This window comes from Bufo bufo, chromosome 1 (genome assembly GCF_905171765.1).
Source record: "Bufo bufo chromosome 1, aBufBuf1.1, whole genome shotgun sequence".
NCBI lineage: Eukaryota > Metazoa > Chordata > Amphibia > Anura > Bufonidae > Bufo > Bufo bufo.
In genome coordinates this window covers 351,387,117-351,404,031 of record NC_053389.1, presented here as the reverse complement: position 1 = coordinate 351,404,031, position 16,915 = coordinate 351,387,117, and the positions used below count along the sequence as shown (strand labels likewise).

General features: G+C 43.5%; 1 protein-coding gene across 2 annotated transcripts in view; it reads left to right on the top strand.

Moving 5' to 3' along the window:
- Positions 1-16,915, top strand: part of DOCK2 (dedicator of cytokinesis 2) — a 1,232,183-nt gene that overhangs the window by 535,093 nt on the left and 680,175 nt on the right. For both annotated transcript variants that reach the window (XM_040442815.1, XM_040442808.1), the window contains exon 23: positions 1,638-1,746. In XM_040442815.1, coding sequence (XP_040298749.1) covers positions 1,638-1,746 — 109 coding nt within the window. The remainder of the gene's footprint in view (positions 1-1,637; positions 1,747-16,915) is intronic.

The following is a 16,915-nucleotide window of genomic DNA, read 5'->3' as shown; positions in this document are numbered from 1 at the left end:
GACTTTGTCCCAGTTAGTTAGGCCTATGGCCTCTCTTAGTTGGCTAAATTTAGCTTTTTTGAAGTTTGGTATTTTTGTTCCTCCCTGTAGAAACGCTCTTCTGAATGATAATTGGAAGGTTATTACTTTATGGTCACTATTTCCCAGGTGTCCCCTAACCTGCACGTCTGTTGTTCTGTCAGGTCTATTGGTTAATACTAAGTCCAGAATGGCCGTACCTCTAGTCGGGTCCTGAACCAGTTGGGAGAGATAATTGTCTTTGGTTATTGCCAAGAACCTGTTTCCTTTATGAGATATACAAGTTTCAGTTTCCCAGCCTATATCTGGGTAGTTGAAGTCCCCCATAATAACCACCTCATTATGATTTGCCGCCTTGTCTATCTCGTTTAGTAGTAGATTTTGGGAGTTTAGTGCAGATGCTGTGTGTTTGAATGTAGGAGAATGAATGATGTGTCTGGTCACATGACCCTCCATAAGCAGCCATCATATGGACAGGACCTCTTTGTGGACAGCACATAAGACTTGCTTAACAATGGGACATGGCGTATGAAATATAGCAAACTGCACAGCACACCTGCTAAAACTTTATTACTAAGTGCCATATAGTCATCTTACCTACACACTGATCACTACTAGCCAGAAAGTGGCTAACCTCTTTAACTAAGAAGTGCTCCATGGTATGAAATTATTTTTTATAATGCTAATAAATGTTACCTAGACCACACTCCTCAATTTTCATTCTAAATAAGGCAAACAAGAATCAAACTTGAAGGTTACAGAACATCTCACAAAGAAATGAATAGCTTGTGAGGGGAAGATACTGCATGGTCTTCTGAGATTAGGTATATCTCACTGCAGCAGGCCTCACTGACATTGTTCTTTACGATTGGGGGGCATCAGAGCGAAGAAGCACTGTGGTGTATGTCCACTAGCTGCACTCAAAGCTGAATTTGAGCTTTGGCAGAAACGCAGGCAGGAGATTACCAATGCCGGGCACGTTGTCTGGCCCTGTCAATCATACGGCAGGTTGGTATTTCTTCACCTTTGGGCACACCCACTCAAAGGTGAAGAAGCCTGGCAAATGAGACAAATCAATTTGTTAGAATCAATTCGCTAATCTCTAATGCAGAGCTATTTTTGTATCCAAAAGTTGGACAACTTTCCGAATCTGACAGATCCTATTACATGCCAATAGAACAGACAAAGCATTTGGCTTATAACAGAAACCACAATGCAGATGTATATACTCGAGTTGAAGATCAAGAACAAACATTTGTAGGAACATTAGTTTGCCGGATAATTGCTTCATTTAAACACCTGATCAACCGAGAAATTTGCAAAAGTTTGTTAGCAGGCTGGATCTTTTATGCGGGCATAAGAAAGCTCATTTGTCAAGCACATTGACCCCCATGTAAACGAACAGCCGCACAATGGCACAATGGTAGTAAGTAAGTAGCAATGATTAATTCGAGAAATTATCTGCGTGTGTACAGGATCTTTTAATGAGCGTCAATTGAGTTGCTCTTAGAAAGTTTCTTCAGTTTATCTTTGAAAAGGTAATTATTTTTGCAATCTAGTCAACTGTTCCTTATAATTTTGGAATTGAAGATATTTTTTCATATTACATTCTTTTGCAGGCTCTATGAAGATAAAGAACAGACAGAGTTTGAAGAGTCAATGAGAAAACTTTTTGAATCTATAAATAACCTCATGAAGAGTGAACACAAGACTACAATCCTATTACAGGTCTGTAAATTTCCTTTTTTTTAAACCGTGGCCATATAGGGAAGCATACTTACCTGCTCCTCACAACTTTGGCTGCTTCGGTCCCTGGTCTCATCTGCCTCTCTCGGGTCCTCTGCTGTCAACCACCAATTTGATTCCACTACAGCCAATGTCTGGTGACAGCAGTGACCTTGCCTTTGTGTTTTGTCACTTGGTCAACTGACACAAGAGGGGCAGGTCATTGATGTGGCCAGTCATTGGCTGCAACAGCATCTAAGCAGATGTTGACAGAGGAGGACCAAGCAAAGCAGCAGTGGTCAGGGAGTGAAGGACCTGACCTAAAAATAGAAAACTTTCTTTGCGTTGCCATTTTCTGATGCCCTTAACATTTTTCTTTATCCATCTATGGAGCTGTTTGAGGATACTATGTGAGGGAAAATGTAGTTTTTTTTATATATACAATTTTGGTATACGTGTGACTTTTTTAAATTACGTTTTATAAAAATTGTGGAAAAGCAACAAAAAATGGCAATTCGACCAATTTGACTTTTTGGTATTATGGAATTATATAGAAAATCTATTTTGATAGTTTGGCCAATTTCTGATGCAGAGATATCAGTTGTCTGCTGTATAACATGGCAGTCACCAGCCAACTACGGCATCTGCACAGCTCCTGGGTGAGCGCCATGTTTAAAATCTTATCACCAATAATGCCAGTATTTATTTGTATTTTTCTTTTCAGATGTTGTTTAAGTTTTCTTGATGATAAGCTGCCATATGTGTGTACATGAGTTAAAGCCATTACTTTTTTTCCCGAAATCTTCTTATTTGTCTGCTGCTTCTCTAATTCTCAGCTGTCTCTAAGCTGTTCGGTGGGTAATTAAATATAAAATAATTGAAGCTACTATCCCTAATTTTTTTTTTACAAAATAAGGGAAAGAAATACAGTTCCCTGGCTCCCTTTACTGATCTTGTGGTTCCCATCTGTCAACTTAAGCATACACGGAATCACATGAGCCACTGCAGCCAATGATTGGCCTCAGAGGTGATGTGTCTCCAAGTGGCACATCGGTGATGGGTGTCATGCTGCTTGAGGACATTTTACTGCTGAGGTTAGTCATTGGCTACAGTAGTGCACGTGACCCCAACCATGCCAAAGTTGACAGACGGACCCGGAAAACCAGTGTATAAAGCCAGAAAGGTGAAAGGGAGCAGTGGGGTAAAGCTCAATACGGATTTCTCCATATACGTATGGCCAGGATGCAAATTAAAAGGAAAAAAAAAGCTGTACAACCCCAATCTGTATCAGCAACATTTTGATGCAGTTTCTTAAATGGGATGTCTCACTTTTTGGACATTTTTAACCATTGATAGCAGCGTTCTCTACCTGTTGAAAAAAATATACTTACCTGCTCCCTGCCACTCCATTCCAGCTCCCTGGGTCCATGGCTCTCTTATGCGGTCTTCTGATCTTCATCCTATCAACTTCTGGAAGACCGGGTCATATGCGCTACTGCCGCCAATGACTGGGCTCAGCGGTGTCATGTCCCCAAGTGGCACTTGACCATGCAGTATTATGCCACTTGTTGACATGTCACTGCTGAGGCAGTCATTGGTTGCAGCGGTGCATGTGGCCCTGTTGACAGGATGGGGACCAGAAAACACTGCTGGTTAAAAATGTCCAAAAAGCTGAACAACCCTTTTAACGCTTTTCATTCATGTTTGCTTGCTTGCTTGACATAAACATCAATTTACTACAGGGAGTGCAGAATTATTAGGCAAATGAGTATTTTGACCACATCATCCTCTTTATGCATGTTGTCTTACTCCAAGCTGTATAGGCTCGAAAGCCTACTACCAATTAAGCATATTAGGTGATGTGCATCTCTGTAATGAGAAGGGGTGTGGTCTAATGACATCAACACCCTATATTAGGTGTGCATAATTATTAGGCAACTTCCTTTCCTTTGGCAAAATGGGTCAAAAGAAGGACTTGACAGGCTCAGAAAATTCAAAAATAGTGAGATATCTTGCAGAGGGATGCAGCACTCTTAAAATTGCAAAGCTTCTGAAGCGTGATCATCGAACAATCAAGCGTTTCATTTAAAATAGTCAACAGGGTCGCAAGAAGCGTGTGGAAAAACCAAGGCGCAAAATAACTGCCCATGAACTGAGAAAAGTCAAGCGTGCAGCTGCCAAGATGCCACTTGCCACCAGTTTGGCCATATTTCAGAGCTGCAACATCACTGGAGTGCCCAAAAGCACAAGGTGTGCAATACTCAGAGACATGGCCAAGGTAAGAAAGGCTGAAAGACGACCACCACTGAACAAGACACACAAGCTGAAACGTCAAGACTGGGCCAAGAAATATCTCAAGACTGATTTTTCTAAGTTTTTATGGACTGATGAAATGAGAGTGAGTCTTGATGGGCCAGATGGATGGGCCCGTGGCTGGATTGGTAAAGGGCAGAGAGCTCCAGTCCGACTCAGACGCCAGCAAGGTGGAGGTGGAGTACTGGTTTGGGCTGGTATCATCAAAGATGAGCTTGTGGGGCCTTTTCGGGTTGAGGATGGAGTCAAGCTCAACTCCCAGTCCTACTGCCAGTTTCTGGAAGACACCTTCTTCAAGCAGTGGTACAGGAAGAAGTCTGCATCCTTCAAGAAAAACATGATTTTCATGCAGGACAATGCTCCATCACACGCGTCCAAGTACTCCACAGCGTGGCTGGCAAGAAAGGGTATAAAAGAAGAAAATCTAATGACATGGCCTCCTTGTTCACCTGATCTGAACCCCATTGAGAACCTGTGGTCCATCATCAAATGTGAGATTTACAAGGAGGGAAAACAGTACACCTCTCTGAACAGTGTCTGGGAGGCTGTGGTTGCTGCTGCACGCAATGTTGATGGTGAACAGATCAAAAGACTGACAGAATCCATGGATGGCTTTTGAGTGTCCTTGCAAAGAAAGGTGGCTATATTGGTCACTGATTTGTTTTTGTTTTGTTTTTGAATGTCAGAAATGTATATTTGTGAATGTTGAGATGGTTCACTGGTAAAAATAAATAATTGAAATGGGTATATATTTGTTTTTTGTTAAGTTGCCTAATAATTATGCACAGTAATAGTCACCTGCACACACAGATATCCCCCTAAAATAGCTAAAACTAAAAACAAACTAAAAACTACTTCCAAAAATATTCAGCTTTGATATTAATGAGTTTTTTTGGGTTCATTGAGAACATGGTTGTTGTTCAATAATAAAATTAATCCTCAAAAATACAACTTGCCTAATAATTCTGCACTCCCTGTATATACATATTTTTTACTTTATAAGACACACTTTTTAGCAAGAAACAAATCTTGCTAAAAAGTGTCTGCGTCTTATAAACAGAAGTCAGGGAGATCCAGCATGGCCAGAACCCCTGCTATCTTAATGATCCTGCAGAGCGCACATTCAGCGCTTTGCCTGATCAATGAGAGAGCCGTGCATCTGCATACACCTCTCTCTCCCTGCCAATACATGTTCTATGTGATCAGCGGCAAGAGAGAGCATCGGGAGGAAGCAGGGCCATTTTGGCTATAGACCTTACATGGAAATTTCCCGGTGGGCTGATGCCCAGGGGGTCACCTGGGCCTTCCTCATGGCTGGCTAGTGGAAGTTTATGGGGTGGTATAATGTGCCACAATATGGTATTGTTGGCCCTGCCTTCCATCACTTTGGGCCCAACTACAAAATGGGGCCACTTTTAGTATTTTTTTCCGGGGCCACTTTTAGTATTTTTTCCAGGGCCACTATAAGTTCCAAGTCCGTCCCTGGGAGGTCCTACAGCTGTACTGAAAGGAAAAGAAAACTCAGAGTAAAGCTTAAAAGTGTTATGTCACTTTAGCAAATAGCATTTATTGTGTAGAGCAAGTTAATACATATAATTTACTAATGTATTGTGATTGTCCATAATGCTTCCTTTGCTGGCTGGATTTATTTTTCTATCACATTATACATCATACATTATACATCATAGATTATACATCACTCGTTTCTATGTTTACGACCACCCTGTAATCCATCAGCATTGGCCTTGTTTGCCCACTATAGAAAAAAGCACTAGCCTATGTGACCTCCTATGGTCCCTGCCACCAGATAGGCTGGCACTTCCTAGTGTGCAAGCACGGCCACCGCTGATGGATTGCAGGGAGGTCATAACTATAGAAACAAGCAGTGTATAATGTGATGGAAAAATTTGTCAGCCAGCAAAGAAGGCAATATGGACAATCACAATACATTAGTAAGTGGCTTATATTAACTTTCTCTGCATGATAAATGCCACTTGCTGAAGTGAGACAACCCCTTTAAGGACCTTTGATGATGTCATAAATGGGAGGAACCAAGACAGAAGAACTATACAGCCAGGACTGGTGAAGATGAAAGTGTGTGTGTGTAGCAGTGCTGTATGTGTGTAGCAGTGCTGTATGTGTTTTGCAGAGCTGTATGTGTGTTGCAGAGCTGTACAGTATATATTTAACAGAACTATATGCGTGTAGCATAGCTGCATGTGTGTATACAGGAGATGTGTGTGTAGCAGAGCTGTATGTGTATAGCAGAGCTGTATGTGTATAGCAGAGATGTATCTGTGTGTTCCAGAGCTACAGTTGTGTTCAAAATAATAGCAGTGTGTTTAAAAAAGAGAAAAAAAAGCTCAAAATCCTTCTAATAGCTTTTATTTCCATACACACAAATGCATTGGGAACACTACACATTCTATTCCAAATGAAAACATGAAGAAAAATATATCAAATTTGTGTTGTTCCTCAAAAAAAAAAAAAAAATGGAAGAAAAGTGAATATTAGACTGTTCAAAAAATAGCAGTGTTTGTATTCTTCTTTAAAACTCAAACATTCACTATATAAACTGAAAAATGTTAGAATATTTTGCTTTCCTTTGAATCACTTAACTAATATTTAGTTGTATAACTACTGTTTCTGAGAACTGCTGTACATCTGTGTTGTATGGTCAACCAACTTCTGGCACCCAGCCCAGGATGATTGGACTACATTCCACAGTTCTTCTCTATTTCTTGGTTTTGCCTCAGAAACTGCATTTTTGATGTCACCACACAAGTTTTCTATTGGATTAAGATCCAGGGATTGGGCTGACCACTCCATAATGTCAATATTGTTGGACTGAAACCAAGATGTTGCACGTTTACTGGTGTGTTTGGGTCGTTGTCTTGTTGGAACACCAATTTCAAGGGCATTTCTTCTTCAGCATAAGGCAGCATGACCTCTTCATGTATTCTGATGTATTCAAACCGATCCATGATCCCTGGTATGCGATAAATAGGCCCAACACCGTAGTATGAGAAACATCAGCATATCATGATGCTTGCGCCACCATGCTTCACTGTCTTCACAGTGTACTGTGGCTTGAATTCAGTGTTTGGGGGTCATCTGACAAACTGTCTGCGGCCACTAGACCCAAAAAGAACAATCTTACTTTCATCAGTCCACAAAATGTCTCTTTAGGCCAGTCAATGTGCTCTTTGGCAAATTGTAACCTCTTCAGCACATGTCTTTTTTCAACACTGGGACTTTGCGGGGGCTTCTTGCAGATAGCTTGGCTTCACATAGGCGTCTTCTAATTGTAACAGTACTCACAGGTAACTTTAGACCTTCTTTGATCTTCCTGGAGCTGATTGTTGGCTGAGTCCTTGCCATTTTGGCTATTCTTCTATCCATTTGAATGGTAGTTTTTCGCTTTCTTCCACGTCTTTCAGGTTTTGGTTGCCATTTTAAAGCATTTGCGATCATTTTACCTGAGCAGCCTATCATTTTCTGCACTTCATTATATGTTTTCCCCTCTCCAATCAACTTTTTAATCAAGGTACTCTGTTCTTCTGAACAATGTCTGGAACGACCCAATTTTACTTAGAATTTCCGAGAGAAATGCACTGTAACCATCATGTACAACAATTGCCACCTGTTTTTTAAAGAATGAATGACCTCACTCATTGAACTCTACACTGCTATTATTTTGAACATGACCCTTTCAATTAGTGATTAAATTACAGAGAATCAGCAGCATGCATGTCATGACTGTTGGGTCTGTTGGATTTATATTACTCTACTACACCTGCTAGTAAATTATTTGCAATGTAGAAATATAATTTATACCAAAAGCAGTGATTGATCAGGCTAGTGATGTCTGACTGCTATTATTTTGAACACAACTGTATATGTGAGCATGACAGTGCAGTGTGTGTACCAGAACTATGTGTGTGTAAAAAATTATCTAGCAAAACAAGAAGCATGGCAGGACACAACAGAGCAATGACAGGAGACACATTTATTTAGATAGGTATATTTAATGAGGTGACCACATGCACAATGGTCAGCGAATGACAGTATCCCACCCCTATACTACATCCTAAAGTTACTGAGCTTGACCCCGCCCTTCAATAAAAACAAAGTGGCGTAACTAGAGTTCTATGGGCCCCAGGGCAATCTTTGGATTCCCCCCCCCCCCCCAATTATAGGTTTGAATGTATTGTAGTACAATATTAAATAGAAGAGGTAGTTGTTTAATTTTCTATTGTTACCATATAAAATATATTGTATATATGTATATATTTCATTTTGCCCCCATTTTGTATATAGTTGAATGATTGCCCTCTCTCAATCTGTATATATTTCATTTTACCCTCTGTTGCCCCTGCCTCCCTCTCACTCTGTATAGATTCGATTTTTGGCACCCTCTGTCTCATATATATATATGTATATATATATATATACACTGCGTGCAGAATTATTAGGCAAATTAGTATTTTGACCACATCATCCTCTTTATGCATGTTGTCTTACTCCAAGCTGTATAGGCTCGAAAGCCTACTACCAATTAAGAATATTAGGTGATGTGCATCTCTGTAATGAGAAGGGGTGTGGTCTAATGACATCAACACCCTATATTAGGTGTGCATAATTATTAGGCAACTTCCTTTCCTTTGGCAAAATGGGTCAAAAGAAGGACTTGACAGGCTCAGAAAAGTCAAAAATAGTGAGATATCTTGCAGAGGGATGCAGCACTCTTAAAATTGCAAAGCTTCTGAAGCGTGATCATCGAACAATCAATAGTGATGTCGCGAACATAAAATTTTCAGTTCGCGAACAGCGAACGAGAACTTCCGCAAATGTTCGCGAACTGGCGAACCGGGCGAACCGCCATAGACTTCAATAGACAGGCGAATTTTAAAACCCACAGGGACTCTTTCTGGCCACAATAGTGATGAGAAAGTTGTTTCAAGGGGTCTAACACCTGGACTGTGGCATGCCGGAGGGGGATCTATGGCAAAACTCCCATGGAAAATTACGTAGTGGACGCAGAGTCGGGTTTTAATCCATAAAGGGCATAAATCAACTAACATTCCTAAATTGTTTGGAATAACGTGCTTTAAAACATCCAGTGTGTGTATACGATCAGGTATGATGTTGTATCGATCAGGTAGTGTAAGGGTTACGCCCGCATCACAGACATTGACAGACCAAACTCCCCTTTTAATGCACCGCAAACAGTTCATTTGCACAACCGCAAACTCCCCATTTGCACAAGGTTGGATACCAAGCTAGCCACGTCCCGGTGATGTCATTGAAGGTTTCTTCCTCCACCCAGCCACGTACAACACCAAGGGTCCCCGAAAGGTCAATTGAATTGATTTTTCGAACGGGGAGATGGTTAAAAAAACGCTGGCTCCCTCCCCTTTGTTTTTATCCACGGTGACTGCGTCTGCGCCGTGCAATTTACTGTCACACCCGATATGAGTGGTATTTTCTGTAGTACTATTCTCATCAGTTTAATCCCTCTAACGTCCCCAATCTGGGTGCCATTTATTGAATAGATTTTTCGAACGGGGAGATGGTATCAGTGGTTGGCACTGGCAGTGGGCACACTACAGTCAGTAGAAGCGGGCCTGACACACACTGGCAGCAGGCAAGCAACTGAAATTACACTAAAGTGTAAAAATTAAATGCCTTATTTATCGGCAAGCTACTGTGCCACCCGGTATGAGTGGTTGGCACTGGCAGTGGGCACACTACAGTCAGTGGAAGAGGGCCTGACACACACTGGCAGCAGGCAAGCAACTGAATTTAGACTACTGTCTAAAAATTAAATGCCTTATTTATCGGCAAGCTACTGTGCCACCCGGTATCAGTGGTTGGCACTGGCAGTGGGCACACTACAGTCAGTGGAAGCGGGCCTGACACACACTGGCAGCAGGCAAGCAACTGAATTTAGACTACTGTCTAAAAATTAAATGCCTTATTTATCGGCAAGCTACTGTGCCACCCGGTATCAGTGGTTGGCACTGGCAGTGGGCACACTACAGTCAGTTGAAGTCGGCCTGACACACACTAGCAGCAGGCAAGCAGCTGAAATTACACTAAAGTGTAAAAATTAAATGCCTTTTTTATGCAAAGTCCTGTGCCAGCCGGTATGAGTGGTGGGCACTGGCAGTGGGCACACTACAGTCAGTGGAAGTCAGCCTGACACACACTGGCAGGCAACTAACCTTTGCTTAAAAAATAGGCACTTAATTTTTACACTTTAATCTAAGTCCTGTGCCACTCGGTATGACAGGGGTGGGCACTGGCAGTGGGCACACTACAGTCAGTTGAAGTCGGCCTGACACACACTAGCAGCAGGCAAGCAGCTGAAATTACATTAAAGTGTAAAAATTAAATGCCTTTTTTAAGCAAAGTCCTGTGCCAGCCGGTATGAGTGGTGGGCACTGGCAGTGGGCACACTACAGTCAGTGGAAGTCAGCCTGACACACACTGGCAGGCAACTAACCTTAGATTAAAGTGTAAAAATTAAGTGCCTATTTTTTAAGCAAAGTCCTGTGCCACTCGGTATGACAGGGGTGGGCACTGGCAGTGGGCACACTACAGTCAGTGGAAGTCAGCCTGACGCACACTGGCAGGCAACTAACCTTAGATTAAAGTGTAAAAATTAAGTGCCTATTTTTTAAGCAAAGTCCTGTGCCACTCGGTATGACAGGGGTGGGCACTGGCAGTGGGCACACTACAGTCAGTTGAAGTCGGCCTGACACACACTAGCAGCAGGCAAGCAGCTGAAATTACATTAAAGTGTAAAAATTAAATGCCTTTTTTAAGCAAAGTCCTGTGCCAGCCGGTATGAGTGGTGGGCACTGGCAGTGGGCACACTACAGTCAGTGGAAGTCAGCCTGACACACACTGGCAGGCAACTAACCTTAGATTAAAGTGTAAAAATTAAGTGCCTATTTTTTAAGCAAAGTCCTGTGCCACTCGGGATGACAGGGGTGGGCACTGGCAGTGGGCACACTACAGTCAGTTGAAGTCGGCCTGACACACACTGGCAGGCAACTAACCTTAGATTAAAGTGTAAAAATGAAGTGCCTTTTTTTTAAGCAAAGTCCTGTGCCACACGGGATGACAGGGGTGGGCACTGGCAGTGGGCACACTACAGTCAGTTGAAGTCGGCCTGACACACACTAGCAGCAGGCAAGCAGCTGAAATTACACTAAAGTGTAAAAATTAAATGCCTTTTTTATGCAAAGTCCTGTGCCAGCCGGTATGAGTGGTGGGCACTGGCAGTGGGCACACTACAGTCAGTGGAAGTCAGCCTGACACACACTGGCAGGCAACTAACCTTAGATTAAAGTGTAAAAATTAAGTGCCTATTTTTTAAGCAAAGTCCTGTGCCACTCGGTATGACAGGGGTGGGCACTGGCAGTGGGCACACTACAGTCAGTTGAAGTCGGCCTGACACACACTAGCAGCAGGCAAGCAGCTGAAATTACATTAAAGTGTAAAAATTAAATGCCTTTTTTAAGCAAAGTCCTGTGCCAGCCGGTATGAGTGGTGGGCACTGGCAGTGGGCACACTACAGTCAGTGGAAGTCAGCCTGACACACACTGGCAGGCAACTAACCTTAGATTAAAGTGTAAAAATTAAGTGCCTATTTTTTAAGCAAAGTCCTGTGCCACTCGGTATGACAGGGGTGGGCACTGGCAGTGGGCACACTACAGTCAGTTGAAGTCGGCCTGACACACACTAGCAGCAGGCAAGCAGCTGAAATTACATTAAAGTGTAAAAATTAAATGCCTTTTTTAAGCAAAGTCCTGTGCCAGCCGGTATGAGTGGTGGGCACTGGCAGTGGGCACACTACAGTCAGTGGAAGTCAGCCTGACACACACTGGCAGGCAACTAACCTTAGATTAAAGTGTAAAAATTAAGTGCCTATTTTTTAAGCAAAGTCCTGTGCCACTCGGGATGACAGGGGTGGGCACTGGCAGTGGGCACACTACAGTCAGTTGAAGTCGGCCTGACACACACTGGCAGGCAACTAACCTTAGATTAAAGTGTAAAAATGAAGTGCCTTTTTTTTAAGCAAAGTCCTGTGCCAGCCGGTATGAGTGGTGGGCACTGGCAGTGGGCACACTACAGTCAGTGGAAGTCAGCCTGACACACACTGGCAGGCAACTAACCTTAGATTAAAGTGTAAAAATTAAGTGCCTATTTTTTAAGCAAAGTCCTGTGCCACTCGGGATGACAGGGGTGGGCACTGGCAGTGGGCACACTACAGTCAGTTGAAGTCGGCCTGACACACACTGGCAGGCAACTAACCTTAGATTAAAGTGTAAAAATGAAGTGCCTTTTTTTTAAGCAAAGTCCTGTGCCACACGGGATGACAGGGGTGGGCACTGGCAGTGGGCACACTACAGTCAGTTGAAGTCGGCCTGACACACACTAGCAGCAGGCAAGCAGCTGAAATTACACTAAAGTGTAAAAATTAAATGCCTTTTTTATGCAAAGTCCTGTGCCAGCCGGTATGAGTGGTGGGCACTGGCAGTGGGCACACTACAGTCAGTGGAAGTCAGCCTGACACACACTGGCAGGCAACTAACCTTAGATTAAAGTGTAAAAATTAAGTGCCTATTTTTTAAGCAAAGTCCTGTGCCACTCGGGATGACAGGGGTGGGCACTGGCAGTGGGCACACTACAGTCAGTTGAAGTCGGCCTGACACACACTGGCAGGCAACTAACCTTAGATTAAAGTGTAAAAATGAAGTGCCTTTTTTTTAAGCAAAGTCCTGTGCCAGCCGGTATGAGTGGTGGGCACTGGCAGTGGGCACACTACAGTCAGTGGAAGTCAGCCTGACACACACTGGCAGGCAACTAACCTTAGATTAAAGTGTAAAAATTAAGTGCCTATTTTTTAAGCAAAGTCCTGTGCCACTCGGGATGACAGGGGTGGGCACTGGCAGTGGGCACACTACAGTCAGTTGAAGTCGGCCTGACACACACTGGCAGGCAACTAACCTTAGATTAAAGTGTAAAAATGAAGTGCCTTTTTTTTAAGCAAAGTCCTGTGCCACACGGGATGACAGGGGTGGGCACTGGCAGTGGGCACACTACAGTCAGTTGAAGTCGGCCTGACACACACTAGCAGCAGGCAAGCAGCTGAAATTACACTAAAGTGTAAAAATTAAATGCCTTTTTTATGCAAAGTCCTGTGCCAGCCGGTATGAGTGGTGGGCACTGGCAGTGGGCACACTACAGTCAGTGGAAGTCAGCCTGACACACACTGGCAGGCAACTAACCTTAGATTAAAGTGTAAAAATTAAGTGCCTATTTTTTAAGCAAAGTCCTGTGCCACTCGGGATGACAGGGGTGGGCACTGGCAGTGGGCACACTACAGTCAGTTGAAGTCGGCCTGACACACACTGGCAGGCAACTAACCTTAGATTAAAGTGTAAAAATGAAGTGCCTTTTTTTTAAGCAAAGTCCTGTGCCAGCCGGTATGAGTGGTGGGCACTGGCAGTGGGCACACTACAGTCAGTGGAAGTCAGCCTGACACACACTGGCAGGCAACTAACCTTAGATTAAAGTGTAAAAATTAAGTGCCTATTTTTTAAGCAAAGTCCTGTGCCACTCGGGATGACAGGGGTGGGCACTGGCAGTGGGCACACTACAGTCAGTTGAAGTCGGCCTGACACACACTGGCAGGCAACTAACCTTAGATTAAAGTGTAAAAATGAAGTGCCTTTTTTTTAAGCAAAGTCCTGTGCCACACGGGATGACAGGGGTGGGCACTGGCAGTGGGCACACTACAGTCAGTTGAAGTCGGCCTGACACACACTAGCAGCAGGCAAGCAGCTGAAATTACACTAAAGTGTAAAAATTAAATGCCTTTTTTATGCAAAGTCCTGTGCCAGCCGGTATGAGTGGTGGGCACTGGCAGTGGGCACACTACAGTCAGTGGAAGTCAGCCTGACACACACTGGCAGGCAACTAACCTTAGATTAAAGTGTAAAAATTAAGTGCCTTTTTTTAAGCAAAGTCCTGTGCCACACGGAATGACAGGGGTGAGCACTGGCAGTGGGCACACTACAGTCTGTGGGCCTGCAGCTCCTCACACACAGGCAGGCCAGGCAACTGCAATATGTATATAAAGGAAAAAAAAAAAGCAGACTAATGTTGCAGCCCTAAAAAGGGCTTTTTGGGGTGCTGTCAGGACGCTGTCCTTACAGCAGAGATCAGATGAGTCTTTCAGGACTGGAGTGGACACTGAATTCACTAGCCTAGCTATCGATTTCCCAATTAAATCAGCAGCAGTTACAGTCTCCCTCCTCTCACTAAGACTGCAGCTTCAGAATGAATCTAAAATGGATGCTGTGCAGGAGGTGGGAGGGTCTGGGAGGGAGGGTATGCTGCTGATTGGCTGGAATGTGTCTGCTGACTGTGAGGTACAGGGTCAAAGTTTGCTCAATGATGATGTATAGGGGGCGGACCGAACATCGCATGTGTTCGCCCGGCAGAGGCGAACGCGAACAAGCTATGTTCGCCGGGAACTGTTCGCCGTCGGATAGTTCGGGCCATCTCTAACAATCAAGCGTTTCATTCAAAATAGTCAACAGGGTCGCAAGAAGCGTGTGGAAAAACCAAGGCGCAAAATAACTGCCCATGAACTGAGAAAAGTCAAGCGTGCAGCTGCCAAGATGCCACTTGCCACCAGTTTGGCCATATTTCAGAGCTGCAACATCACTGGTGTGCCCAAAAGCACAAGGTGTGCAATACTCAGAGACATGGCCAAGGTAAGAAAGGCTGAAAGACGACCACCACTGAACAAGACGCACAAGCTGAAACGTCAAGACTGATTTTTCTAAGGTTTTATGGACTGATGAAATGAGAGTGAGTCTTGATGGGCCAGATGGATGGGCCCGTGGCTGGATTGGTAAAGGGCAGAGAGCTCCAGTCCGACTCAGACGCCAGCAAGGTGGAGGTGAAGTACTGGTTTGGGCTGCTATCATCAAAGATGAGCTTGTGGGGCCTTTTCGGGTTGAGGATGGAGTCAAGCTCAACTCCCAGTCCTACTGCCAGTTTCTGGAAGACACCTTCTTCAAGCAGTGGTACAGGAAGAAGTCTGCATCCTTCAAGAAAAACATGATTTTCATGCAGGACAATGCTCCATCACACGCGTCCAAGTACTCCACAGCGTGGCTGGCAAGAAAGGGTATAAAAGAAGAAAATCTAATGACATGGCCTCCTTGTTCACCTGATCTGAACCCCATTGAGAACCTGTGGTCCATCATCAAATGTGAGATTTACAAGGAGGGAAAACAGTACACCTCTCTGAACAGTGTCTGGGAGGCTGTGGTTGCTGCTGCACGCAATGTTGATGGTGAACAGATCAAAACACTGACAGAATCCATGGCTGGCAGGCTTTTGAGTGTCCTTGCAAAGAAAGGTGGCTATATTGGTCACTGATTTGTTTTTGTTTTGTTTTTGAATGTCAGAAATGTATATTTGTGAATGTTGAGATGTTATATTGGTTTCACTGGTAAAAATAAATAATTGAAATGGGTATATATTTGTTTTTTGTTAAGTTGCCTAATAATTATGCACAGTAATAGTAACCTGCACACACAGATATCCCCCTAAAATAGCTAAAACTAAAAACAAACTAAAAACTACTTCCAAAAATATTCAGCTTTGATATTAATGAGTTTTTTGGGTTCATTGAGAACATGGTTGTTGTTCAATAATAAAATTAGTCCTCAAAAATACAACTTGCCTAATAATTCTGCACTCCCTGTATATATATATGGCCGGTGGACCCCCCTTTCCAAATTCTAGTGTCGGGTGCCAGTTCGTAGTGCTGGGCTCCCTCCCAGTATGGCGCATGCATACATAAAATAAAATACTTACTTCTGTTCTGTTCCGCTCCTTCTCTGCTTGCGGCCTTAAGTTCTGCACAGCCAGTTGGGAACACATCCCGTCATACACTCTGCGGCGCCGCCTCATGCCGTGAGACCTCCAGCATCTTGCCGACATGACAACGTGGCGGTGGCACAGGAGAGGGTATGGGGATGAGGATTATTACACACCTGGTAAAACACTTGTAAACCACATTCCGTTCAAAGAGGACCTATAAAATATTTTTTCTAATTTTCTGTTGTCTAAACCTGGGGTGCTTATTATAGTCGGTGCATCTTATAAATCAAAAAAAATATGATAAATCAAAAAAATTACACTAGGTTCCAACATCCTGCTGCTCAACTGAAAACATTTATTTGTGGTCTCTTCTTCTTGGCGACTATGGTGGCTAAATACCTGGTACTGTAATAGGATGTCATTGTTGCAACAAGTCAGTTTGTGAAATTTCTTTTAGAATCTTACATATTCAACTGGGAGTGGTATTTTTGAAAAATAGAAGTGTATAGGAACTGCAGGATTCAGTGGCCATAGACTCTACAGGGAAGTTGCCCAGGGGGCCGCCTGAGCCCTCCTTACGACTGCCAGCTATGTATATAATGAACTGATGCTCTCAGCATTAATTAATAGTGTTGATCGAGCACCAAAGTGCTCGAGTAGAACACCTCGGGATGCTTGGGTGCTCTACCGAGCTCTACCAAGTACCCGAGTATTAAACCAGGCACCCCCTGTCACATGAAAAGGTCAGAAATTGATGGAAACACCACTGAAATGGTTCGGGAACAGCATAGGGAGGATGTCTGGATGCATCTTGGACTCACTCCCAGGTCGCTGCTGGGAACGATGTTGTCCGAGTAGTATGACACTTTTACAGACTGACAATAATACGCACCAAACCAAAGATAAAATCGGTGGTACAATTATTCAGGTAGTGGGACTCCTA